Here is a 25571-nt window from a genome sequence, read left to right as displayed (position 1 = left end):
CTAGTGACGTCGCCAATACCTGAATGTTCTTTGTGCGTGTGTGTGTGTGTGTGTGTGTGGGACAGGACCTACTTCTTTTCTCTTTGTGCCAATCGATATATGTTTGACCAGGTCTTGCTTTTTCTTCTTCTTTTTTTCACTAGAATTGTGATATTCTTTTCCCTTTCCTTTCTTTCAGTGCTAATATGATTGAAGTTCACTAGAATTTTTTTTTTTTCATGGCCGTTCTTGCTTTTTAGATGTATTGTACTCTCTCTCTCTCTCTCTCTCTCTCTCTCTCTCTCTCTCTCTCTCTCTCTCTCTCTGATATGGATTTAATCTCCTTACTAACTCACTTCACTCCACTTAGAATGCAAACTTGTGAACACCCTCAATAAAATTCATGTAAGTAAGACAGAACACCATTTTGAAACTACCTTAACCTACAAATCATATATATTTCTCGTTCTTTACATCCACTCGTTTATGTATCAATTTATTTTAGTGGATTTATTTTTGTTTCACCTTATCTTGCTATTCTTTTTATCAGTTTACCATCAAAAAGAACGCTAAGGCTACGTTTTCTTTGGTCCCAAATTTCAACACTGGCTGGTGATTGGCGGCTCTCGTGCTCCTCTTTTCTCACTATTATAGGCTACTACTCAATATTGTGATACGTTGAGCTTGTTTTCTTCATATTCCCGGGAGGTCCTAGTCAAGGGGGAAGGAAATGTGTGTGTGTGTGTGTGTGTGTGTGTGTGTGTGTGTGATGATACTAACGATAATAACAATAATAATAGTAATAATGATTTCCAGCACACTACACAGTAAGAATTATCCAGCCCTTGAGAAATAGGTGCAGTGTATGACAACATTCTCGCCGCACCAGGAGGAAGAGCAACAATAATGGCTAATACAAATAAATCTGTGTTTTGATTCACCTCCATATAATTTCTTAACCTCATCTCAGTTTGCACCGGCCATTAACCCCTTCAGCACTGGGACGCATTTTTACCTTGAGTTTCGGGTGTGATTAGACTATTTTATTGATATTAGGAAGGATCTATGGAGGTCAGAGGGTTAATGGCCAGAGTCTTCAATATTTTAATCCTCACATGAGTTTCTGAAGCTGTATAGAATTGCCAATAGTAAGCAGAATGAATAGGAAAACGCATCATGGTACTAAATGGGGTAAGTTAAGTGAATTTTCTTTTCTTTCCCTTGTACTCAAGAAAAGCGCTCGAAGACTGAATAAAAAAATGAATGAAGTAACGAAAACTATCCATTATTGATTTAAGTTGATTTATTTTCTCTCTTATTTGTTGAAAATGTACGTAATTGTTTGCTCTTCCAATTTTGTTTGTTTCTCTGCCTATATGCATATCAATAAGGCTGAAACTATTGTTGCTATTATTATTGTTATTATTATTACTTTTATTATTATTATTATTATTATTATTATTATTATTATTATTATTATTATTATTATTATTATTATTATTACTGCTATTGCTATATCTGACGCAAATACTATCGAACAAAACAGTAATGGAAAGTATTATGAAATTATTGAGTTGGTATATATATTTATTTCATATTTCACATCGAATCCAATGCTATGATTAATACTTCAGAATGCCATATAGAATTACAAAGCATGCCTGGACGAGGAACACTTTCACATTTCAAATATAAACCGATCCTTCACAAGAATCCAACATCACTCAAACAAAAGCCACACGCATTTGCAAACACCAACATTTCTTTTCATTGCACTTTACGCCACAGTCATGACGTGTCTGGTGTAGCTTATGGAGATCTAACAATGACTTCAATTAAGCGAGAAAACTGACACCAAGCACGGGGCAGCGGTGTGGCGCGGCAGAAAGACCATAGTGAGATCCTTTATAGGAGTCTGCCGTGTTGCAGGAGTAGACTTAACGTGAGGCCAGCGATGAGAACAAAAGGATGATGTTTCCCTTCCCATTACGGACCATTAACGAGAGGGTGGTGAGACATGAGAAAGAGAGAGAGAGAGAGAGAGAGAGAGAGAGAGAGAGAGAGAGAGAGAGAGAGAGAGAGAGAGAGATTATAGCCTCAAGTGGCAGTAGTGGCGTGTCCGAATTTAATCCATGGCAAGATGAATCACCTCCTCCTCCTCCTCCTCCTCCTCTTCCTCCTCCTCCTCCTCGCAGCTTCCCACTGAATTGATGGATTGCTTGACTGAGTCGATTCAGTGAGAGTTAGTCCACCTCGTTTCACTGGTATATAACTTGTAACATGGATAATGCTGACTCTTGCAAGGCAGTGACAGTGTACAAAAGTTTTCTCCATAAGACTGCGGGTGTCACTGCACTGGGGATTGACTATACGTGAGTGGGGAAAAATATCACGAGATTACTAGATGTATTACTTACTCATTGTAACTCTTATGGGTAATATTAGGTTTTTTTTATGCTTTTCACGCTGTTTCATGCCTTCTCTCTCTCTCTCTCTCTCTCTCTCTCTCTCTCTCTCTCTCTCTCTCTCTCTCTCCATGCTGAATTGACGCGCAAAGGGTTCTGTATGAAGGGATATTGTTTTTAAGTTAACATCCGACCATCATGTTCCTCCGCTCCGCTCTGAAGGAAACGAGACAGGAATGCATTAGTATGACGCAAAAGGTCTATTGTAATTCCTTGTCTGAAAGAACGACTAACAATAGGCATTAATCTTGCAAGGCTACACGAGTATGGCCTACCGAGTAGCTATTACTTCACCTGTCAACCGGCCTGCACCACAACACCTGGCCTGACACCCGGCCTGCACCACACCTTGGCCTGCCACACAGCCTCCACACAGCCACAGCAAGTGTCAGATGCCACTCAATAAAATGTCTATGGCCGTTAATTAACCCCTTCAATACCATGACGCAATTCCAAATTCATTCTGATTACTATTTTGTGATCTTAAATAGCTTCAAAAACTCATGTGTGGCGTTAAAATAGTGAAGACTCTAGCCATTAATCTTTTGACATCCATAGACCCTTCCTAATGTAAATAAAATGTTCTAAACGTACACAAATCTCATGGTTAGAATATGTCCCAGTACTGAAGGGGTTAATGAAGTTGAAAGAATTGGAGTTACAAAACATTAAGAGCTGAAGAAAGTGACCTAGGAATCAGAAGAATGCGAACAACCAGGTGTTTGAGAAAGTGGCACCTCTGTTTCCAGTTATGAATCCCTTCAAGACTGGGTTACATTTTTACCTTGAGATTTGTGTACAACTGGACCATTTTATTGACATTACGAAGAGTCTATGGAGATCAGATTAAGGGCCACGGTTTTCACTATTCTAATCCCCCATATAAGTTTCTGAAGCTGTATAAAATCACCAAACTGTAAACTTATGAATATGGAAACGCGTCGTGGTTCTCAAGAGGTTAAGGTAGTAGATATCTATTTGCCAGCTTCTCTACGTGTTTCTACTACCTATGACTTGAACGCTTTCCAAATGGGGACGTCAATACACTTCTCTTCATTTTGGTCAATCATTGTGGCTATCCTTTTGTGGAACTGGCATCTTATTAGGCCTTTCATCAAGTTTTTTTTTATTTCCTCTCTCTCTCTCTCTCTCTCTCTCTCTCTCTCTCTCTCTCTCTCTCTCTCTCTCTCTTTTACCGTCAGCTGAAGCCCTTTCAGCTGAGAGAGAGAGAGATTTAGAGAGAGAGAGAGAGAGAGAGAGAGAGAGAGAGAGAGAGAGAGAGAGAGAGAGAGAGAGAGAGAGAGAGAGAGAGAGAGAGAGAGAGAGAGAGAGAGAGAGAGAGAGAGAAGAGGGGAAGGGAGATTTAAGGTGGATTTAAGAACTATTACGGTACACGCGACAATCTCTACATGAAGCATAACTACCTGTCATCCTCTTCCATGAATATATCTAATCTTCTTTTATAATCTCCTTACACAGCTCTCAAAACCCTCACCGTCAAGTTCCTGATATTAACAAGCGCTGCAAATAACGAGGGATGGAAAAACAATGGAGCCAAGATCAGAATTAATCGGAAGGAAGTGTTGGTAGACCCGGAAGGTGAGGATGAGCGAGGACGAGGAAGCGGAAGACCAGAAGCCGATAGTAAGTATTGTACACGTACTGCAAATTAAGGATCGTGGGACGGCGGAGGGAGAAGGATGAAAGACACAGTTAAAGACGTAGTATAGAGTAGGTAGAAGGGAGAGACAAAGGTGTGGGGGGAAGAAACAGTGACTAATATATTCTCCACGACGAAGGAGACGTGGCCAGAATGAAATGGCTGTCCAGCAAGGTCGTTTGGTGAAGCTGCTCCTGCTGCTCGCTAACCCCAATCCGGCCCACTCACTCACTGTGTTGTGAGCACCATTGCTGGACACATTCACACCTCCACTCTCTCCCGGGAACGCTCGCTCGCGGCTCTCTATTCCTGAGGAGTTACTAGAAAGAGAGAGAGAGAGAGAGAGAGAGAGAGAGAGAGAGAGAGAGATAATATGTGACGAGCAAGACAGTACTCCCCTTCCACTTCAAGCACACACACAAAGAAGCACAGAATAAACATATTGTAAGAACACAAACTAAACATGATAACAGTCACAGAGAACGCGGAGGAGAGAGGCGAGAGCGCCCACCAGGAGAACACCGTTTATGGAATAGAAAAGAATGCATTAATTCGTTTGGCGGTGTTTGTTGTCTTTCTGTGGCTCATTGTGCTCCTGTCGGTGGTGGCGGCGGTCGGCATGTACACCTCGCAAGCCAATCATATGATAGTGATGTCCTGCATGGCCGTCTTCTCCGTCGCTTTGGGGATTGCTTCCTGGAAACTCAACGCCATCATCAGCTTGTCCAAGGTATGTCGGAGCGACGGACTACATTTCTATCACCTAGAATAGTAATCATTAATCTGGTGCATGAGTTTTTGAGAGGGTGCTTGGAGGTAATGAGGTACATTGAAGTGTACACGACATGGCTTGTGTACATAGGAGTGCACAGTAGCTATAAATGTTTCAGGAAGAAAAGTGTGTCATGTAACAATTTTACTAGGTAGAGATTAAATTATTACATATTCATGTATTAATATACTGCACTCACAGCAGTGTTTGAGATGTGGCATTGCTTTGTTACTGATTCATCACCTGAACAACAATTATCTGGGACTATGAATATAGAAAAACGTGAAATGATCATGTGTTTTTCTCTAATTAATCGTCTTCGACGAGAAGGAAAATTGATAAAAGTTCCCGGAAGTGTACATAAATCTAGATTAGATTGGAATGGGAACCACTGACTCAACTTTTGGTCAGTGTTTAATGCACAGTTAAATTATTCTACGTTCATGTTTCTTTACTGTCCTCGACGCGCACAGCTTCGCTCACCCTTCAGGTGTCAGTTGTCAGACCTCCGTGTTTTGAATGACAGTAATCTGTTCTTGATTGGATGACGTGATCGGATTTCAGTCCTTCAGAAATGCATTTGACATCATCGTTTCTGCTCGGGTGGAGTAGGAGAGGGGGAGGGGGTAGGCTCCTGCTCACTAGCTCACTCCAATGCCGCCCAAGCAAATGTTCACTAAGTCAGTCAACCTGCACCACCTCTTCGTGAAGCAGATAAAGTTACAGTTGTTCCCCAGCTGTAATAGGCGGCAATGTTGGCGAACAGAGCGTTACAACAATCATAACAAGCGTATCCGGTGCCGTTGCTCGCGCTGTGTGTCCTGTATCTGCAAGCTTCACCAGACCTTGACTTTCACTCACGCGGAGAGTCGTGGCGGGAAACTGTCACCCTATTTGTATCTCATCATTCATTCTGCAAAAATCATGTACCACACTTTTCACCATATACAGGGATCCATACAAAGCTTGCCAAAGGTCAGAACGTGAATTGGCGTGCGCTGTGCATACCGTACACACGCCGTAATCTTTAGGCTTGATGCTTATGACCTTTTGAGAGAGAGAGAGAGAGAGAGAGAGAGAGAGAGAGAGAGAGAGAGAGAGAGAGAGAGAGAGAGAGAGAGAGAGAGAGAGAGAGAGAGAGAGAGAGAGAGAGAGAGAGTCACATGGATTCTTAGTTGTTTTGAAACCTTGAAATTCATTCTTTCTCTCTCTCTCTCTCTCTCTCTCTCTCTCTCTCTCTCTCTCTCTCTCTCATAGACAAGACGTTTTGATCATACCTATCACGTTATAATGGGAATAAACACTGTCTCTATGCAACACAGGAACACCAGCACGCAACATTCATGCAGTTCGTCAGCACTCCTAAACACCCACAGGCGTCTTCATGGCTTGGACAACTTGTAACAGATTATAGTGGAACTTGGAGCCTTTCTTTTCTTACAATCCTAGTGACAGTTGGACATTTCTGCATCATCTATAGGAAAAAAAATCATGTTAATCCTTTTCATAATCTCCGTGGCCTTGGAAAATAAAAATAAAGAGAATTAAAAGCATCTAAAAATACAAGGTTTTAGTCTGAGCTTAAGAAAACAATGACTAAGGAGATTGTTATTTATGTAATGTCTTTTGTCTCTTGTATTACTATGCACCGCACCTCCCCATGCTTTGAAAGTCTAATAGTTGAAGCTCCACGGATCCTTTAGTGGTATTGGTAGTATCATTTGTTTTTTATATGGTTCTTAGTGACAGTTTAAAACAAGTCATGCGTTACTGAAAAAGAGACAGTCCTGAGAACATGTGTGATCAACTCAGTGGTCTTGGAAAATAGGCAAATAAAGATGAGATTGCAGAACGTGTTAGAATATAGGGCTTACATTTCACCACTGCAGGATTGGAGGAACATTGCATAAAAGTCAAGGAATATTTGAAGATGTTAATTCTCTTTACTCATTCCATATTTTCCTCCCGTCGTCTCCCACTTGTGTATACGTCTTTCTGGCCTCTTAATACTGCCGAGTTATTTGTATATGTCCTTGATAAGTCTCTCTCTCTCTCTCTCTCTCTCTCTCTCTCTCTCTCTCTCTCTCTCTGGGATTGAATAGGGGAAGGAGAAGGGAGGCGCTGGTGAAGGGAAGAAAGGGTGACATTGGAGAGGAAAGTGAAGGTGGAGGTGAAATAGAGAAATCTGAGAAGGATCTCTCTCTCTCTCTCTCTCTCTCTCTCTCTCTCTCTCTCTCTCTCAGTGATTAGCGTTTTTCATTAATTAGCGAAAAGTTAACCTCCTCCTAAACAAAGACAGAGCCGCGGTGTGTGTGGGGGGTGTGGGTGTGGGTGTGTGAGGTGTACTCATGACCTTATCCAGGAACAGGCTTAAGCGTTAGGAGAGAATGTTATGGGTGTCACTCACTGGCTGCCCTCCGGCCCGCAGCTCTCTTTTCCCACCCGTCACCGCGACTACTTTCCAAAGGCCACCGAGATTATTAATCGAGTTTTCAAGTATTCAATCTGTTAATAATGTTGATTTTTTTTATTTGTCTCTATAGAACACTAAAATCGTCCTTAAGATATGTAACTTTAACCATGTAAATGATGTAGCCTAGTGGAGGCGTGGCGCAGAGGTATTCAGTATGAATGAGGCCCTGAGATTAATCGATTGTAATACACATCTGTTCCAGTACACCTGTCTGATAGTAGATATATTGAACAAACGTGAAAGAACACATAAATTTTGAGAATACTTATCTCAAAATTGAAGAAACAAAAAGAATTAACGACACATAAGAAGACCTAAAGTGTATGAATAGACACATCATGTAAGCAGTGTGGCTTCAAAACCTACATTCCCGACCTACACCTCTCCACTGAGAATAGATAGATGGAATCCATAAGCATGAACTCATTGAGCACATACTCACATCGAAGGTTCAACAGTCACCAGCGGCGTCTCTATGCAATATACATGCAGAGGAGGTCTTTTGCAAGGTCCCTGCGTGCGCTCAGCTAGGTCAGAGCATAGGGAAGTGTAAGAAGTGTGAAGGAAGTAAGGAAGAAACCGTGGCTTGAAATAGGAAGTGTAGCATCAACGTAGGTACTCTATCGTTTATTGATGTGGCATGAGCGATGTCATGCCGTCAACTTGGCATCAAGACATCCAGCCACATGAATAAACTATTCTTGTACCTAAGCTCGTATTGTTCTTCCTACGAGGTCGATATATTACGTAGGTGAGTAGGTAACCTCTCAGGGGTGTGCGTAATAACACACCTACTGCATCGCTAATCACTTCCCTAGTTTCATACGTGGGTACCTATTCTCAATGCATGGTTGGGTACTGTGGGGTAGGAAAGACCTTGACTGCTATTTATATCTTTCTTTCTTACTGTATAACACTTTGCATCAGTAACTGTTATCGTTTGTGAAGAGCACACGCACTAAACAGACTGATAAGCACGTGAATCACCACCAGGCAGCGTTACACAAGTAGAAGTGGAATTGCCTGAGGTTCATCCGAGGCCTAAGTGGCTGCGGTGCTGCTTTCAGGAAGAGTATAAAACAGGAAACAGTGCAGCTTCATTAGGCATCCCTGGCAACTTCTTGCAGCTTAAATTTCTTTGTTTTCTTGTTCTTATGCATCCACTCTCGCTTCTAGATTGTGACGGAGGACGCGGCCGCCAAAGCAGATCCTCCGCCGACCTACGAAGACGTGCTACACTCCGAGGCCCCGCCACCGTCTTACTTCTCTGTAGTGAGTGAGGCGGAGAGCAGTGACAGCAGTGACCCCGCCAGTCCAGCGAAGCCTGTCTCCCCTAAATGTGAAGACACTCACGCCAGTCATGAAAGCAACCGTCCTTCCAAACAGCTGAACACCAGGGACAACGCCACCTTCAGAAAGTGGCTGGCTAACCCTGGCATGCTGCACTCTGTCATTTTGCGATCCTCGCGGCAATCGTCGGCAAGACACCCCGCACCCCAGCAGTCCCTCAAGCTCCCCGAGGGCAGGGGCCTTCGTCTCCGCAGGACCTCAAGCACACCTTCTCTCACTGGTGTGACAAGTCCGTCTCCCCTCGCCCGCTGCCCCAGCACTCCCTCTCTCCATGATACTTGTGGCTGCTTCTGACGCGACGCGCACACTACACTATATCTCAACAGATCTCAACGCTATTATTTTGTAGCGTGACATTGGCGAGAACATGATTCCATCCGCTTCCTTGCCCTACAAGTTCAGCCACAAGCAACGTCAATCACATTTCCACATCATAAGTGGATCGAGTGATGAGCTACGAGGGGCAGATGGCTACGCCGCAAAGACTGACTGTATGATGGGAACGAGAACAAGATAACGCGTTGAAGATCACTGAGAAGGTAGAGAAAAAAAAACGACGAAATGAAATGCAGGTGCTATCCGTGTGTGTGTGTGTGTGTGTGTTAAGGTAAGTCATTAGCTTTGGCTGTGAAACACCAGTGGCAATTCTGGGGTACATTTTTGCAAAGTGTGTGTGTGTGTGTGTGTGTGTGTGTGTGTAAGACTTAGAGGCTTACGGTAGATAGCTCTGTAGATAGATGCATGAATAGACTGATATGATTGCGTACTACCTACAAAGATTGGTTCACTGGGCAGATAGTTGTCAGCACTATCCAAAGAACCATTATGTGTTGTTTAGTGTATATATTATGAAGGTTTGTACATATGTAGATGTAATGTAAGGCTAAGAGTGTCTCAATGTACTGTCATCACCCATGTTACTATTGTTTGTGTTACTTGAAATAATGATCACATCTTCACTAAGGTTAAGGCGCTTTATGGTTGTGCTCAAATAATGCCAAAGTATATGCCTTAAGATTTTGTGTACAAGTACTGGCCAGTAAATAATCTTTTGAAATATTGAAACAATCCTAATTAACCTGGTCACTGGTTTCCAAAGTATGCACTGATGTTATTCACCAAGGTCCTTGTGCCTTATGGTTTGCATACTGAAAGGGTTAACAGTGACATAGTGTGTTTTTATCTTCCATCCCCTGTGCCAGTAGCAGCCACAACACCAGCAATGGAGGACAAACAGTGGAGATGAGAGAACTTAGTGTTGAGATATGGCAGGGAATTATTCATCAACATTAACCCATGACCTTTATGACAGTCTGCTACTCTACACAGGAAAAACAGCCATCACGTGAGGTTGAGGAGTGACACCACATTTTTATTTTTCTAATTTATTTCATTCTACTGTCAATTTATTAGCTAGATGATTCATTGCCTCATTAAGACACCCAGCACAAAAGCTACACATACACACTCACCATTCTCTCTCTCTCTCTCTCTCTCACAAAAAACAACCTAAAAAATTCTCACTAATCAAAGAATACAAAAGGAGAAAGACAATTAGTAACTAAACTTATACCCTGAAGAAGAGATTCCCTTCCTTCTCTTCCCCATCCTTCTGTCCTTCATCCTTCCCACCTGACTAACCTAATAATAACAATAGTAATCATCTATTTATCTCTACACCAGGCTGAGACAATAGCAATAATAATAGTAATGATAATGAAGATGATGCAAATTGAATCACACACACAGACACACTTAAATCAAACAAGTTCAGAGATTCATACACACACACACACACACACACACACACACGTATGCACAGACACACTCAATCTAGCAAAGAACCATGGCTGGAGGAAGATGATTTAGACGACTTGGATGACGACGACGACTTCTTCTTTGTCTTGGTGCGCCGTGCAAGGGAAGACGTGGAGTTGTTAGTGGAAGTGGAGTCTGCTGGGGACGTTGTGTTGGAATGGTCATTATCCCAGGACGTGGCCAGCTGTCCCTCATCCAGCCCATCTATATCCACCTGTATGTCCTCCCCATCTGCCCCTAGGCCACGTGTAGTGAGTGTGGTGGAGTCTGCGGCCCGTGTAGTGGTGGTAGGGTCTGCACCACTCAAGACCTGTGGAGAGACAAACACATTAATCCCTTCAGTACTGGGACACATTTTCACTATGAGTTTGGGTATGATTAGACAATTTTATTTACATTAGGAAGGATCTATGGAGGTCAGAAGATTAATGGCCACAGTCTTCACTATTTTAATTCCCACATAAGTTTCTGAAGCTGTATAAAATCAATAAATAATAAGCAGAATGAATATGAAAATGCATCATAGCACTGAAGGGGTTAAGATGGAGAGATGATGAGATAAAGTAAGATTTTAAATCAGATTATGGTGACAAAGATGACACATTGAATGAAAACAAGGCCATGAGAACAAGTTAAGAGGACAGTGGGTGTTTTTTTTCTTTCCTGTGCCAGCAACCCTCGTACATCAAACAGTACACCTACCTGGTCCCTCACAGCCTGCCTCTGTTCACTGCTGTGCTGAGGACACCGCAGTGATCTGGTGCACATCTTGCGAGTGTGCTCTGATATCACACCACAAATCTGCTTGAACATTGCTCGCTTCTCTTCTGCTGATCCACTGGCAAGGGTGCTCTCCACTGAGCTACTGTTGCTGTTGTTGTTGCTGTTGCTTCCGCTGCTGGACACTCCATCACCCGCCTTGGCCAGCTGTGGAGGAACTGGAGTGAGTGGTGGAGTACAGTGCAATAATGTATGGATGTGTATTTTAAAATGATTCTGTCTCTTATAAGGACTTCTGAGAGACTATGGTGATGGTTAGATGAATTCCCTTATGTGTTTCTCCTTTTGATTATGTAGAATGTGAATCAAACTATCCCTAGAATGACAAAAGTGCCACCTAACCATTACTGTAATCTATAACAGGAAGACTTTAGTGCTTTCTATATCACATAGCAGCCCTTACGACTAAACAAGTGCTTGCTATACTTACCAGGAAGAGTTAGAGCCAAGTATGTTTGAGGTGCATATGGGAGAGAGAGACAGAACGGTTAAATCTGTGCTCTTCTATTTATTAACTGCTAACACACACACAAACACACAAACAAATAAATACATAACACCCATATAGTTATACCTACACTCACATATCCATCTATACACACACACACACACACACACACACACACACACACACACACACACACCAACCTTAGCATTCTTAGATCGGCGAGGTGAGTTCTTATCTCTCTTCTTCCTCTTGCGATCCAACAACCAGTCCTCATCCTCATCATCGTCGCTGGCTGCAGCTCCGCCCCCTCCCACTGGACCTCCACCGCTGTTTTCCTTTGTGCTGTTCTGAATGCGACGTGATGCAATGCGTGAGGAGTTCCGTCCCATCCCCATGCACTTCTCAAGGTGCGGAGCAAACCTGTGGATTAAGGGAAGTATTTAAGTATTTAAGTATAGTATTATATATGTGAGGAAGAATGGAAACTTAACCCTCTCAGTACTGGGATGCATCTCTACCATGAGTTTGGGTTTGATTAGACCATTTTATTTATTTTAGGAAGGGTCAATGGAGGTCAGAAGATCAATAGCCAGTCTTCAATATTTTAATCCCCACATGAGTTTCTGAAGCTGTATAAAATTACTAATTAATAAGCATACTGAATATGAAACACAGCATAGCATTCAGGGGGTTAAGAATAAAATAGATTACAAAAAAAAAAAATCAAATAGGTAAAAGGAAATTAAAAGACAAAATTCATGAATTTCTCAAAGTGGGAAGTAAACCCGGAGATTAGTAGAAACAAAGGAAGAGAGACAACAGACAATATCAACATTCATAACATAAAGTTCCACAGTGCAATCTTCTTCCTCTGTCTCACCTGGAGGCAGCCAAATTCCTGGAACAGCTCGGACATACACACTCTTGCTGCTTCTTTACCGGAGCCTGACCAAACACATCCAGCCCTTCCGCACTCACCTGCAATAAGGCCATGCAGGTAAAGGTGTGCCCCTCTCTCCCTCACAAGCTTATTATATTCCATACCAAAATTCTTCTCTTTCTATCTGTCTGCCACACATAGCTACCTGCAGGAACTTGGTGTCCTCCTCCAGAGAGCCCATCTCCAGCACCAGCAGTCCAGTCTTCACACTCTGGTGCACCTCAAACACCACATCTGCAACGAACCAATACTATATTTCATACACCAATGCTTATGGGTTGGTGCTTTCACAGAGCCTCTTTTTCAGCTTTGTTGCCAGTCTTCCCCATTACGGGGCGAGCTCAGAGCTCATAGACCAATCTTTGGGTAGGACTGAGACCACAACACACTCCACACACCAGGAAAGCGAGGCCACAACCCCTCAAGTTACATCCCATATCTATTTACTGCTAGGTGAACAGGGGCCACACGTTAAGAGGCTTGACCATTTGCCTCGCCACTTCCCGGGACTCGAACCCGGCCCTCTCGATTGTGAGTTGAGCGTGCTAACCACTACACTACGCGGTGTGTGTGTGTGTGTGTGTGTGCTTAGTGGCAAGTGCATATCTAACCACAAAAATGCATGTCTACCTAAACTAGCATCCTCAAGTATATGTTTCAGTGTGTGTGTGTGTGTGTGTGTGTGTGTGTGTGTGTGTGTGTGTGTGTGTGTGTGTGTGTGTGTGTGTGTGTGTGAATTTTCATTTCAGAGGTATAAAGGTTGAATAGAATAGACAGACTTGGTCATGAAGGAAGTATATAAAATCAAACTGAATCATAAGACAAAATTTGAGGAGTACTGCCCTAGACCCTCCCTTACATACAAGACAAGCAGGTCAACGGGTCAATCTACTAACTCAGAATGGCATCGTCCAAGAGTTCTTGAGCCACAAACTGTGCCAGAGCCTCCAGGGTGTCAGGTGAGGTCAGCGCCGACACCAGAGCCATCCTGTCACCCGCCCCGGCCCGCCCTCCCCCACCACCACCCGCCTGAACCATCCACCCAGCACTTGTGACACTGCCGCCACCACCACCACCACCACCACTACCACCTCCACCCACACTGCTACTGCTGCTGCTACTGTTGCTGATCTGAAAGAAGGAAATATATCAAAAGGTATATAAATAGGATAGATTAATATAATTTGCACAATAATGATAACACAATACTATATAATTCTCATATCTATCAGTATTATTATTATGTGTCATTATTATAATTGCACATATCATTGTCATTACTTACTTGTTCCCTCGTTCCTCTTCTTGTCATGCCCTTTCCTCCTCTCCCTCCTCTTCCGCCTCCTCCTCCTCCTCCTCCCCCTCCCCCTCCTCCTCCAACTCCACTCTGAGCTGACCAAACTTCACTCTGGCCTCGTGTGCGCACCGTACTGCAACAAAAACATGAATTCACACACACAGTTCATTGGTACACCTGTCTCAAAGAACAACACAAAAAAATCGGTAAAATTCCTTATACAAAATTAATCTTAACTCCAGCTATTCTTGTTTGTCTCTTATTTCTAGTATTACAGATCTATTCCCAGGCCTACCTCAGCACTCATAGGCCTGCTGATACTAAAATCCATCTATCCAGCAAGTATCAAGTCTTTATATGGCGTAAATCCTAAAGAATGTAAATAACTTTGGCACAGGTAACAGGACCAAAACACTGCCGCCTGAGCTCCATGGCCTCTCTTATTTGACCTTATCACAGCTTATTTAAAGTCCTATTTGGAAATTTGAGGCTATACAGAAATGCTCTGATGATTGTTCTATTAGTGTAAAGCTTCGGTACTCACGTTAATGGCGGATTTTTATCACTAGAGGCAAATTACGTCAGAAATTCGCCGGATTTCTTCAGGTTTTGCGTGGTGTTATCTTGATTCTGATCTTGGAATGAGGGAAAACTCAAGACTTGAATTACGGATAAGGAGAACGAATGAAAAAAAAAAAAACTAAATTTCGAAATATATAGAGAAAAAATAAAATAGATCGAAAAGTATATTCTGATGACCACGTCTTAGAAATCCCCAGTACCACACATCTTTTGAATTTATTTGCCATAACACAAGAACAGCATAAAAAGACTGTATATATGTTCTCAGCCTAATAAAATCCATGCCTACAGTAACGTTTCTGGTGTGCGTGGTGGTGTGGGTGGTGATGGGACTGTTATCTGGCCAGGGTGGGACACAAGACGTGTTGACGAGAGAATACCAAGGCCACAGGAACACGGAGGGCAGGCCGAGCACCCACCCACCAGACCCCGCCAAGAACCCTCCGAAACCATATCTCTTGGAACCCACTGAGGTGTCCTTCCTCAATGCCTCCAGCACGTCTCACGCACCACCCCACAGCAGGCCTTACAAGCTGGAGGAGGTCCCCAACATGAGTATGCTAAACAGAACCTCGTCTTATTCCTCACAGACACCCTCCGCTTTGGCTTTGCAGAATAGTGCCGACAACAGAAATGGGTTTTATGTACCTCTAGTCACCTCCTCTGGTCGGACACGGAAACCTCACCACCACGATATAGACTCGAACACCACTGCATCGTACATCCCAGGACCCTCCCACGCCCCAACCCTACTTGACAGAGTTGGAGGCAGGAAGCTTCGTGCGCCGAAGAAGTATGAAACAGTGAACTTCTCTCCCACTAATCTGTATGCCTTACCTAACTGGGAGCGACCCCCTAGGTTCCTCTTCACCCATGGGAACTACTCCAGGGTGTACCGTCTGCCCTCCTGGGAGTCCTCGTTGTCCCTGTTCGGCGTCCAGTCCAGTGGTCAGGTGCGTGTTGCTCTCATGCACGCTGACACAGACGAGGCTCCTGTCAACATTACTCTCTTCGGACCCGAGGAAGAGTCAGAGATCAGATTCAACTTATCTCGTTCGGGTCACGTGGTGGTGTCCCCGCACAAACAGAAGCTCACTCTCGACAACTACACCTGGTTCACTGTCTTCAGGAAGGGCCACGTCGTGTACGTCTTCCTCGCTGACAGACCTGCCCCGTTTCTGGTCTATGAAGACGCGGACAGCAAGCTTCAGTTTCTCCGCTACACGAGGTTCCAGGTGTGGTCTGAGGGACAAGCGTATTGGGACTTCGTGGGCAAGGAATACAACAATGAAAACAAGTTCGTGGGTCTGTCAGAGAAGGCACTGACGGAGGAGCTGGACGGCATCAAGGAGGGACTGGCGGAGAGGTTTGCACTCATTACCAGTCTCGTCAGCTTCCTGCAGCGGCCTAACGTTGTTGGTGACATCACTCTACCGGACATTCAGGAGGTGAAGGACATTGGGGAGACAGTGGTGGCGCTCAGGAACATCTTATACTTCTACGGGATGATAGACGATAAGAAGATGCATTGGACCGCCACGTAAAAACATTCAGCTGCTCAGAAAGACTTGTATTTTTTGGCGAGAGCTTATTACGTAGGTTAGCAGCGTTCTGAGGTTAATGTTATGTTTTCCTATTCTTTTTTACCTCTGCATTTTTCACTTGTCTTATACTTTTGTTTATATGATTTTGTGGTGATAGCTTGATGTTTATCATTATACCTTATGGTCACTTTTTCTATTTCTAATGCTTGAATTGTGTTATCTAATTTGTAACAAGATAATTCAAACATCTGAAAAGGGAAAAAGACGTAAGTGTATGTGACAGACCGCTGTGCTATGTAAATCCTGCTTAGTCTGTAGTAGTGAGCATGCACTGTAACTATAACTGTAACCTGCTGCTGTAACCGTTCTCTTCGTTGTTTTAGGTATGTTTCTTTTGTTATTGCATTTATTTACCTTTGCGTATAATTCGTCTTTGTTGCTTGTTTGAAGTTCATACCTCACTTAGATTCAATGCTTCATTTCTCCGGGCGTCTAGTACTCCGGGATCTCATGAAACACTCACGAAGAAGATGGAGGATAAGAGGGAAGTGACAGGTGCGAGAAGCTGCCAAGTTAATCAAATCCACGTGAAATATTCATTGATCTATTGGCCATTGAGGAAGCGTGTGATATGAGATGATGAGTGCGTGAGTCTCAGGACATTTTATTACAGCTAGGTGTGAGTAACAGAGCAAGATGGCAACACAGAACACCTGTTGGGGGAGGAGAGGAGTTGTGCATCCGCCGCTCAGTCTGGTGCAAAATGGTAGAGCTTTACTCCTTGGCCTAACCTGTCTTGGTGTGAAGGGAGTGTGCTTCTGAAAGGTACGTCCAGCTGGAGAAAGAGGAATGATGTTTGCATGTGCCAGAAGTGGAGAGAGAGAGAGAGAGAGAGAGAGAGAGAGGTTGGGGGAGATCGTGTTGTGTTTGAGCTAAGGCGAGATACTTATATACCTGTGCTTGATGATCACTAATTACTACTATACAGGTGAAAGACATGCAACATTTTCACACCAGAATATCTTATCATACATAATCTTTGCATCAACTAATAGTGGATGTGTTGTGAATACAGGCAACGCACACACAGACATCTAGGGCCGTAGTATTTTGAGACGCTTCACATACGTCCTCAACAAGACAACTTTCATAGACCACAGACATTATTAGTCCGATTTCCAAGACCGTTTTCTTCCACTTAAGGTGTAAAAATCTTTCTAAACTATCACTAGAATCACAAAAACACTCTTGAAACCTTACTAAAGAATTTCCACTGGAGCCTGATGAGAGAAGTCAAGGCAAACCGGTGAAGTGTTTGAAAATACTGCTGACTGACATCCGTAAACTCATCGGGAAGCGAAACAAACAAGCAACAGACGCGGCAGGGTGTCATAGCGCGCCTGCTGCTGCCTTAGTGAAGATCTAGCGGACCTTTTCTTGGGAGGAAGCGATGGATATGCCAGAGGGAAAAGTGGAGCCGTAAGCCGGGGTGTATCCTTCTCGTCCTGTTCCGGAGAAGGGCGTGAGCAGCTCGTTGCCTACAAATGCCTGCTGCAACTCCTCCAGGGTGCGGCCGCGAGTCTCCGGCACGAACAGGAATACAATCAGAGCGAGGATGAGTTGGAAGGTAGCGAAGATCAGGCAGGCGTTCTCCACTCCAATAGCCGTGGCCACGTCGGGGAAAACCTGTCGGGGAAGAGGCGTTACTTGGGGTTAGGTTGGGAGTCATATAAAGGTCTGGCCAACTCGGGTTTTTTGGGAAGATGAGATAAAATAAAGGTTTATACTGTATATACACATGACCTGAGTTCAGACAAAACCTTACCTGACCTATACTTAACCAATGTTAACCCCCTCAATACTGGGACACATTTCTATCTTGAGATTTGTATACGATTAGACAATTTTATCTACATTAGGAGTGGTCTATGGAGGCCAGAAGATTAATGGCCACAGTCTTCACCATTTTAATCTCTTACGTGAGTTTCTGAAGCTGTATAAAATCGCCAAATAATAAGCAGAATGAAAATGGAAACGCGTCATGGTACTGAAAGGGTTAATTAACCAAATCTCACCTATCTCAACCTACAAGTGACAATACACCTTCACCAAGGCACCGGGACGACCACTTACATTGGTGACGATGAAGAGGACGATGACGAAGACTGAGGTGACGATGGAGGCGCCGATGGAGCGGACGGGCGTAGGCAGCAGCTCGCCAAGGAGGATCCAAGGCACGGGACCTACACCCATGCCGAAGGACGCCACGTACAGCACCACGCACGCCAGGGGCAGCCACCCAATACCCTGATCCTCCATGGACAGCACGCCACCTGGAGAGAGAGAGAGAGAGAGAGATAAGTACTAATACACCTCTATGTTCTTGTAACTTCCCTTCCTCATGTTTCATTTCCATCTCCTCCTCCCCCTCCCTTCCTCCTGCAGTTTACTATTTCAGAGTAATTTTCTTCTAAACTTCTTTCTAAATCCAATTCTCTCCTTTCTACCCTTTATTTCCCTTCCTTTTGTAGTCTTCCATCCTCAAGTGTTTCTTCTTAATATCTACATAAATCCATTTCTCTCCTTTCTGTCTTGCAAGCTTCTATCCATGGACTCAGCCCCTCCCTATATTTCTCCATTTTCACTCTTGAGATTCTATTTCATTTTGTTCTTCCATACGCATTTTATAATATATTAGTAGCACACACGTTTAGTTTCAGCAGATATCCCATTTCTAAACTGACAAAACTCCTCTTATCTACTCTTCTATATTCCTAGACAAGCATTTCTTGTGCCTTCCCGCGTCCTCCCTCCTCAGTGGAGATGCATTAGGACCCACCAGTGATGTAAAGGGTGAGGGAACAGATGAGGGTGGAGCTCAGGAGGAGAGGACGGCGCCCCACTTTATCGATAATAGTTGCAGAGATGACGGTGAAAATAAGACGGGAGAATCCGAGAACGATGGAGCAGGAGAAGGGATCGAGCATGACTCCGGCATTCTCGAAGAAGAAGACGGCGTACATAAAGATGTTCATAGCGCCGCCCAGCTCGCGAAGGAGGAACATGGAGGTGACAAGGACGACGGGGCGGTAGTTGGCGGTTTCCTTCAGCGAGCGGAACTGTGTGGCAGGTGCAGGGGCTTGGTTAGGTTAGATTAGGTTAGGTTATGTCAGAGTTTCTTAGTTGGGCTTAGCTAAGGTGAGGTTAATAGTTGTAACAGTAGTTATAGTAATAGTTAGTAAGTGTGTGTGTGTGTGTGTGTGTGTGTGTGTGTGTGTGTGTGTGTGTGTGTGCTTCACCTGCTGTTTGATGGAGCTGTGCTGAGTTTGCTGGTTGATCGCATCCCGGATGTTATTGAGTTCAGAGTCAACATCGTGTTCTGGGGCGCGGAGACGCATGAGGGACCTGGCGTGGAAGAAAGGAGGGAATTACAATACTCTCTCGTCCATTACCTCATCATTTCTCCATTTCCATCACTAATCTCTAATCTCTCGTTTTTTAATCCCTCACGTAACCACCATCTCCTTTCCATTACATATTTGACTTTCACCCACACCTCATTTCTCCTCCTTTACCTCAGTGCCATCTTCTCCCTGCCTCGCCGGAGCAACCAATAGGGAGACTCCGGCACGAAGAGGATGGCGGTGACGAGCGGGAAGAGCAGCACGCCGCAGATGAGGGTGGTGGTCTGCCAGGAGAGGAACCGCGCCAAGATGTACACAAGCAACATACCCACGCTCACCATGATCTCAGTGAGGGATGAAAGGAGACCACGCACGTCAGGCAGGCACATCTCTGCTATCACGGGCTGCGGGAGTGAACGGTGAGTGGATTGTTAGTGGGTAGAATGGTAGATGGATGGGTGGGTAAATAGATGGACAGATAGGTTGAGAAGAGTATGCATGGATGGAAATAGATGGACTAGTAGATGATAGTTTGCTAGGTAGATAGATAGACATTTTTTTTTTTTTCTGTTGACATGGATGGATTCTGTAGGGTTTTGTATCTGAATAAACGTCAGTCCATACGTATATATTTCACTGTCTTATGCTTTGCTCTCTCACCACGACTATTTTCAAAGGCCACAGGAAAGATGGGTAGGGTTCTCAATTAAGAATGTTTGCTGTGTTAACAACGAAGAAATCTTGTTAATTTGTCAGTAGAGAACCTTACAAGAAATGCACCCTTGGAAAACAGTGTAACCTCAGCTAGACCTATGAAAGAAATGGAAGTGTGAGAAGTCAGAATATAGCTTACACACACACACACACACACACACACACACACACACACACACACACGTCCGGTAGCTCAGTGGTTAGAGCGCTGGCTTCACAAGCCAGAGGACCAGGGTTCGATTCCCCGGCCGGGTGGAGATATTTGGGTGTCTCCTTTCACGTGTAGCCCCTGTTCACCTAGCAGTGAGTAGGTACGGGATGTAAATCGAGGAGTTGTGACCTTGTTGTCCCGGTGTGTGGTGTGTGCCTGGTCTCAGGCCTATCCGAAGATCGGAAATAATGAGCTCTGAGCTCGTTCCGTAGGGTAACGTCTGGCTGTCTCGTCAGAGACTGCAGCAGATCAAACAGTGAATTACACACACACACACACACCACACACACCTGAGCCACAGTGGTGATCATGAACCCTATAGCCCCAGTGATGACCCTCCCCACGTATATCCAGGGCAGGGAGAGCGTGGTGGCCATGAGGATCCAGCCGATAGCCGCGGGCACCAGCATGAAGCCCAGCAGACGGCAGGGCCCCACCAGCTCCACCAGCATGCCAGCCCCGGCCGTGGAGAAGATGGCTGCAATTCCTCCACATGACACTGAAACAGCAGGTGAGCAAGTGAGAATCTGTTCTGTTGTTGAAATTTGAAAGAGGAAAGTGAGTAGATTATTAGGTACGCATTTTTATTGTGAATTTGCGTGTGATTAGACGATCTTATTTACACTTGGAAGGGTCTATGGAAGTCAGAAGATTAATGGCCACACTCTTCACTATTTTAATCCTCACAAAGTTTCTGAACTTGTATAAAATCACCAAATAGTGGGCAGAATGAATATGAAAACGCGTTCTGGTACTGACGATTAAAGAGAGCGCACAGTAGTAAAAGATATGTATTTAAATGGCCAAAAAAGTGTAAATCCCAGAACTTTGGGAAAAAGAAAAAGTTGATGAGGGAAGAGGAAATTTCAGAACTTGGAAAAGAGAAAGACCACAATTTAAAAGAAAAAAAAATGCATGTCTGAAAGAACTCAAGATGCCAGAACTTGGAGAAGAAAAAGATCACTGAAAAAAGTTGATAAGCGAACTAGAACTGACAGAAATTGAAGAGAAAAGAAGAATAAAGGTCACCATTAGAAAAGACAGTAGATGAGAGAACTAGAACTGGCAGAACTTCAAGAGAAAAGAAGAAAAAAGGCCACAGTTAGAAGAGAAGGTTGATGAGAGCACTAGAAATGACAGAACTAGAAGGGGAAGAAGAACAAAATTGGCACAATTAGAAAAGAAAGATGAGAACAGTGGAAACGACGCCAGGACTTCAAGGAAAGAAGATGACCACTGACTCACGACTCACCCAGCCACTGATGATCGTCTTGGGTGAAGTTGAAGCTAGTGTTGGGGTCCTCCATGATGCGGGACACCTCCACGGACCACCCCACCACGTTACCCGTCATGATCACTGCGCAGCCCAACACACAGGCCGCGCATATCTGTCAAACGGGATACCTTACACTATCAGCAGGAAAAATGAATAGATTAATGGATAAATAATACGATGAAGAGGAAGAACAAGAAGACAATCCCTTTCACTGTTTCAGAAAAAAAAAGTTAATTGAAAATACCTATCCAAAAATAAAGGGAAATTAATTAAAAACTGAAGGATAAATATCTTGAAACGTTACTCTTGAAAGCGTTCATGACGCAGAAAGGAAGAAATACAGAAGTAGATAGGAAGTTTCAGAGTTTGCTAGTTTACCAGTACATAATTCTACCTTTTTTTTCCTATTATCATTTAAGAAGTATATATACAAAGGTGTTTCATACATCGACTGCTACTTGTAAACCTGAGGACTTTCTTGCAACTTCCATTCTTTTCTTGTATTCTAGTACGATAAAGTTACAATATGATCAATTCAAAGGGAGGGATAATATTTGAACTTCATTTATCGTACTGACACCAAGATACGTGAACCTTATAAGTGCATTATAACCAGACAACTGTATGTGTATGTACTTCACCCGCTAAGCATCAACCACTCACCTGCTTCCACCTGTAAATCAGCCAGGTTTTGAAGCCCATCCTGAAGGCGGGTGGCAATCCCTCCTAAAGCAGACGTGGGGGTCGATGTCCTGAGGGTCGAGGTGGGGAGGGAGGGGCGGCGAAGGCTGAATAGGAGCATTGCATTGAATTATACAAGATAGTGCCAATACCCTTGCTTTTACGGGACATTACTCTATGAACTCGGTAATGGAAGAGAACAAAACAGAGAGGACTAGACGAGGAGGACGAGGAAATTCAGGTGGTTTAAAAGCTCATTCAAACTGCGAACCTGGTGTCAAAGAATGCAAAGAAGAGTAAGATGAAGAGGACGAGGAGAATGTTCAGGAAGGAGATAGTAAGACAGTAAGAGGAGAAAGCAAAGAGTAAGATGAGAAAAACAAGGAGAAAGAGAAAGTTTTGGATATTGAGTGGTAAGAGGTGTATGGAGAACGGGAGAAAAAAGAGAATAAACAAACACTAAAGAGGAAGATTGGTTGAATAATAAGAGGAGAGAAGGGAACAGGGAGATAGAAAAAGAGGAGGATTAGGTGTGTGTGTGTGTGTGTGTGTGTGTGTGTGTGTGTGTGTGTGTCAGTAAGGAGCGTGCCAATACACGGGAGTCAGGGATCAGATTGAGTTACTCCCCTCTCTCTCTGCCTCCCTCCATCCCTACCTCCTCCGCCTCCTAAGCCTCCTCCTCCTCCTATCACGTGCCCTCCACCTCCACCTTTGTCCTCCACCTCGAGAAAGCAAATCGTACCCGAGTTACCATCGATCTCACATAAATAAATTTGTATTACGAAGTGTTTTTATCTTACGTGGGCAATTTTGAAAGGTCACGCGCATGATTGATCACGTAACCGGGTTCTCATGATTGCTTCCTTGCCAGGTGAAAAATCCATATAGAATTATCAGATTCAGTCTTTTGTAACTTTAGGAGGACAGGAATATTAATTGGGTTCATATCAGTGTTTTCTTGTCATCAATGGCGAAGAATCATTATCAAACTGTTATTTAAAAGCACTCAAACATAACTTCCAAAAGACACAAATACAATATGGTTCCTCGTGGGTATTTTCTTCCCATTAAGAGTGAAAAATCCATGTTGAACTCTCACTGAAACTTGATAACATTAGAAAATAAAAACTTGCAACTTTCAGAAGAGCGTATGAAATGTAGTTGGGAGGTGGTGAAGAATTTAAAACAAACCTTGATTTAGCCCAACAATTCTTGCCTTTACTTATAAACACTTAACTAAAGCTTTCATAAGGAGTGTTTGCCAAGGCCACAGTGATGGTTGGATAGGTTCTCTTTGGTCTTTTTCTTTCATAGATGGTACATAACTAATAAACTGTCACTAGAATCACGAAAATTACATATAACTATATACTTGTCAGGCATTTCCACACTGGCTGGTCCAGACACAGCACCACACACTCACCACACATCAATCACGCCGCGTCGCATAGAACACCCTGGCCACGTCCGTACAAAAATCATAAAAAAAAAAAAAAACGAAGATTTCCATTACTTTACATTAGGCATTGAGACGTCCCAGAATGCAATGTTTAGTGTCATATTATCAACTGAATCCTGTCCCTTTCCACTGGTGACTTGAAAGGAACATTCATCCTTCCGAGTTTAAGAATAAGCCACAATTTAAAACCCAACAAGATTCTTCAGACTCGAACTTGATAACCCTCTATTGTGTTCGGGGATAAAACTTTCAGCTTCAGTGTTTCGTCTCCTTATTCTCAGAGAAGCCTGGATTAAACTAGAATTTTTCTTAAGAGTGAAAACAGAGCTCTTGAAATCCTTTAGATGATGACACGGATAGACTTAAGATGTAGCTTTATTGAGATCCATGGCGGGATATAAAGCCAAATTTTCAAGTGATGTTAGATGAATTAATGAGTTTATTAATCTTATCCGCCTCGCAAATATAGAGTGTGGCACAGTACAAGCAGATGAATGGAATAAGCTTAGTGACGAGTCAAAAGAGAGCTTTACAAGGTTATAGAAAAACACGAAATGGTGCTTACTACTAACGAGAGAGAGAGAGAGAGAGAGAGAGAGAGAGAGAGAGAGAGAGATCCAAACAAACATTAATGATATCGTCTGTGAAAAGTAATTATCCCACTTTTCGTCTCTCTCTCTCTCTCTCTCTCTCTCTCTGACGGTATGGTAATATAATGTTGGGGGATAAATACTTATTTTTTCTACCCTTCGTAATTTAATCTCCCTCAACAATGCCGATCTATATAAGAAAGACAAGTTATAGAAATCATCAAAGAACATCATTTCCTGTCTTTAGGCTTAACACTTCCAAGACGCTCAATGCTCCGGGTTCAGTATATTTAATCCCTTGACTCAAAGAGAAGTCAATCCTCTTAAACCCTCAGCTCATCACAATAAACCACAGAACATCATGTCATCCATCGCCACAAAGCGCAAATATTTTCCTGTGAACAAAAGCGACGTCGTACAACTTTCAGAAACTCGCACTTCACACGTAGAAATAGAGCGAAAAAAATGCATTTCTAGGAACATTTAATCATTTCGTAAGACAACAAGTCTGAAAATGACTCAGAAAAAAAATAATAATATGCAGGGATACTCTGAAATGGGTATTCATGAGTATATAGCAGATTTTTTGGGGGTTATATTGTCAGGGTAGGGACAATAACTTACCTGACTCCTGGAAGCACAAGGGAAGAGCGAGAGTAGACTGGAGCCTGTATCGCGCTGACCGAAGAGTGAGGCCACCGCCAGCCGCCCACCTCGGGACCTGTAATCCTTGAAAATGCTCCGTCACTATCACATGAGCCCATTACAATAGCGTCTGTGCCCTCACGCTCTTGAATGGTCACGCGCTGCACCTCCTGCCTCTCTCTGTCTCTCTCTTTGCTTCGTCTTCTTCCTTTTCTATGCCTATGTGTCTCTTGTCTCCCTCTCTTCCTTCATTTGTTTATCTCAGGTCTCCTCCATCTTCTTTACCTGCTTGCTTCATGTCTCCCTCTTTTCCTCCTTTTCAATCTCTTCCTGCCTCCCCCCTCCCCTCCTCCTACTGTAGTACCTCCCTCCCTGAACCTTATTCTCTCTCGTGCATGACTCAAATCCTAAATCCCGGTTCTCTCTCTCTCTCTCTCTCTCTGCAGTACACAGTAGCCCAACACGTGTCTATAGTCTGGCAAC

The 25571-nt window shown here is 43.5% G+C and overlaps 4 protein-coding genes across 7 annotated transcripts in view; 2 read left to right on the top strand and 2 right to left on the bottom strand.

The window, feature by feature from the left end:
• LOC123509672 (allatostatin-like) overlaps nt 1–903 on the top strand; it is a 23017-nt gene extending 22114 nt beyond the window's left edge. The window contains exon 3 of the mRNA XM_045264139.1: nt 1–903. This exon is cut by the window's left edge and continues 180 nt beyond it. The gene's annotated coding sequence lies outside the window, so the exon portion shown is untranslated.
• A 3432-nt stretch (nt 904–4335) lies between these two features.
• On the top strand, nt 4336–22946 carry LOC123509670. 2 transcript variants are annotated; one of them, XR_006676258.1, is made up of 3 exons: nt 4336–4834; nt 8526–9300; nt 22925–22946. XR_006676258.1 is itself a non-coding variant. In XM_045264136.1 (2 exons), exons 1-2 carry the CDS (start codon nt 4568–4570, stop codon nt 8991–8993), a joined length of 735 nt encoding a protein of 244 aa, XP_045120071.1. In that variant the 5' UTR covers nt 4336–4567; the 3' UTR covers nt 8994–9759. The 2 variants fall into 2 exon arrangements, 1 of the variants encoding a protein (XP_045120071.1); XM_045264136.1 differs by lacking the exon at nt 22925–22946 and having other exon boundaries at nt 8526–9759.
• LOC123509667 (ataxin-7-like protein 3) lies at nt 10069–14591 on the bottom strand. 2 transcript variants are annotated; one of them, XM_045264130.1, is made up of 8 exons: nt 14527–14591; nt 13971–14115; nt 13582–13816; nt 12831–12919; nt 12626–12723; nt 11946–12165; nt 11220–11444; nt 10069–10827 (listed from the first exon to the last, which is right to left on the bottom strand). In XM_045264130.1, the coding sequence occupies exons 2-8, from the start codon at nt 13995–13997 to the stop codon at nt 10528–10530; spliced, it is 1194 nt and encodes a 397-aa protein (XP_045120065.1). In that variant the 5' UTR covers nt 13998–14115; nt 14527–14591; the 3' UTR covers nt 10069–10527. The 2 variants fall into 2 exon arrangements, with proteins under 2 accessions (XP_045120065.1, XP_045120066.1); XM_045264131.1 differs by having other exon boundaries at nt 11220–11435.
• On the bottom strand, nt 16699–25355 carry LOC123509666 (facilitated trehalose transporter Tret1-like). Of its 2 annotated transcripts, none has more exons than XM_045264128.1 (9): nt 25068–25355; nt 22377–22501; nt 21690–21825; nt 20728–20936; nt 19684–19916; nt 19408–19513; nt 18948–19227; nt 18242–18441; nt 16699–17794 (listed from the first exon to the last, which is right to left on the bottom strand). In XM_045264128.1, exons 2-9 carry the CDS (start codon nt 22413–22415, stop codon nt 17531–17533), a joined length of 1467 nt encoding a protein of 488 aa, XP_045120063.1. In that variant the 5' UTR covers nt 22416–22501; nt 25068–25355; the 3' UTR covers nt 16699–17530. The 2 variants fall into 2 exon arrangements, with proteins under 2 accessions (XP_045120063.1, XP_045120064.1); XM_045264129.1 differs by having other exon boundaries at nt 22377–22465.
• Between the last annotated feature and the right edge of the window lie 216 nt (nt 25356–25571).

This window comes from Portunus trituberculatus, chromosome 27 (genome assembly GCF_017591435.1).
Source record: "Portunus trituberculatus isolate SZX2019 chromosome 27, ASM1759143v1, whole genome shotgun sequence".
NCBI lineage: Eukaryota > Metazoa > Arthropoda > Malacostraca > Decapoda > Portunidae > Portunus > Portunus trituberculatus.
This window is presented reverse-complemented; position numbering and strand designations above follow the sequence as displayed.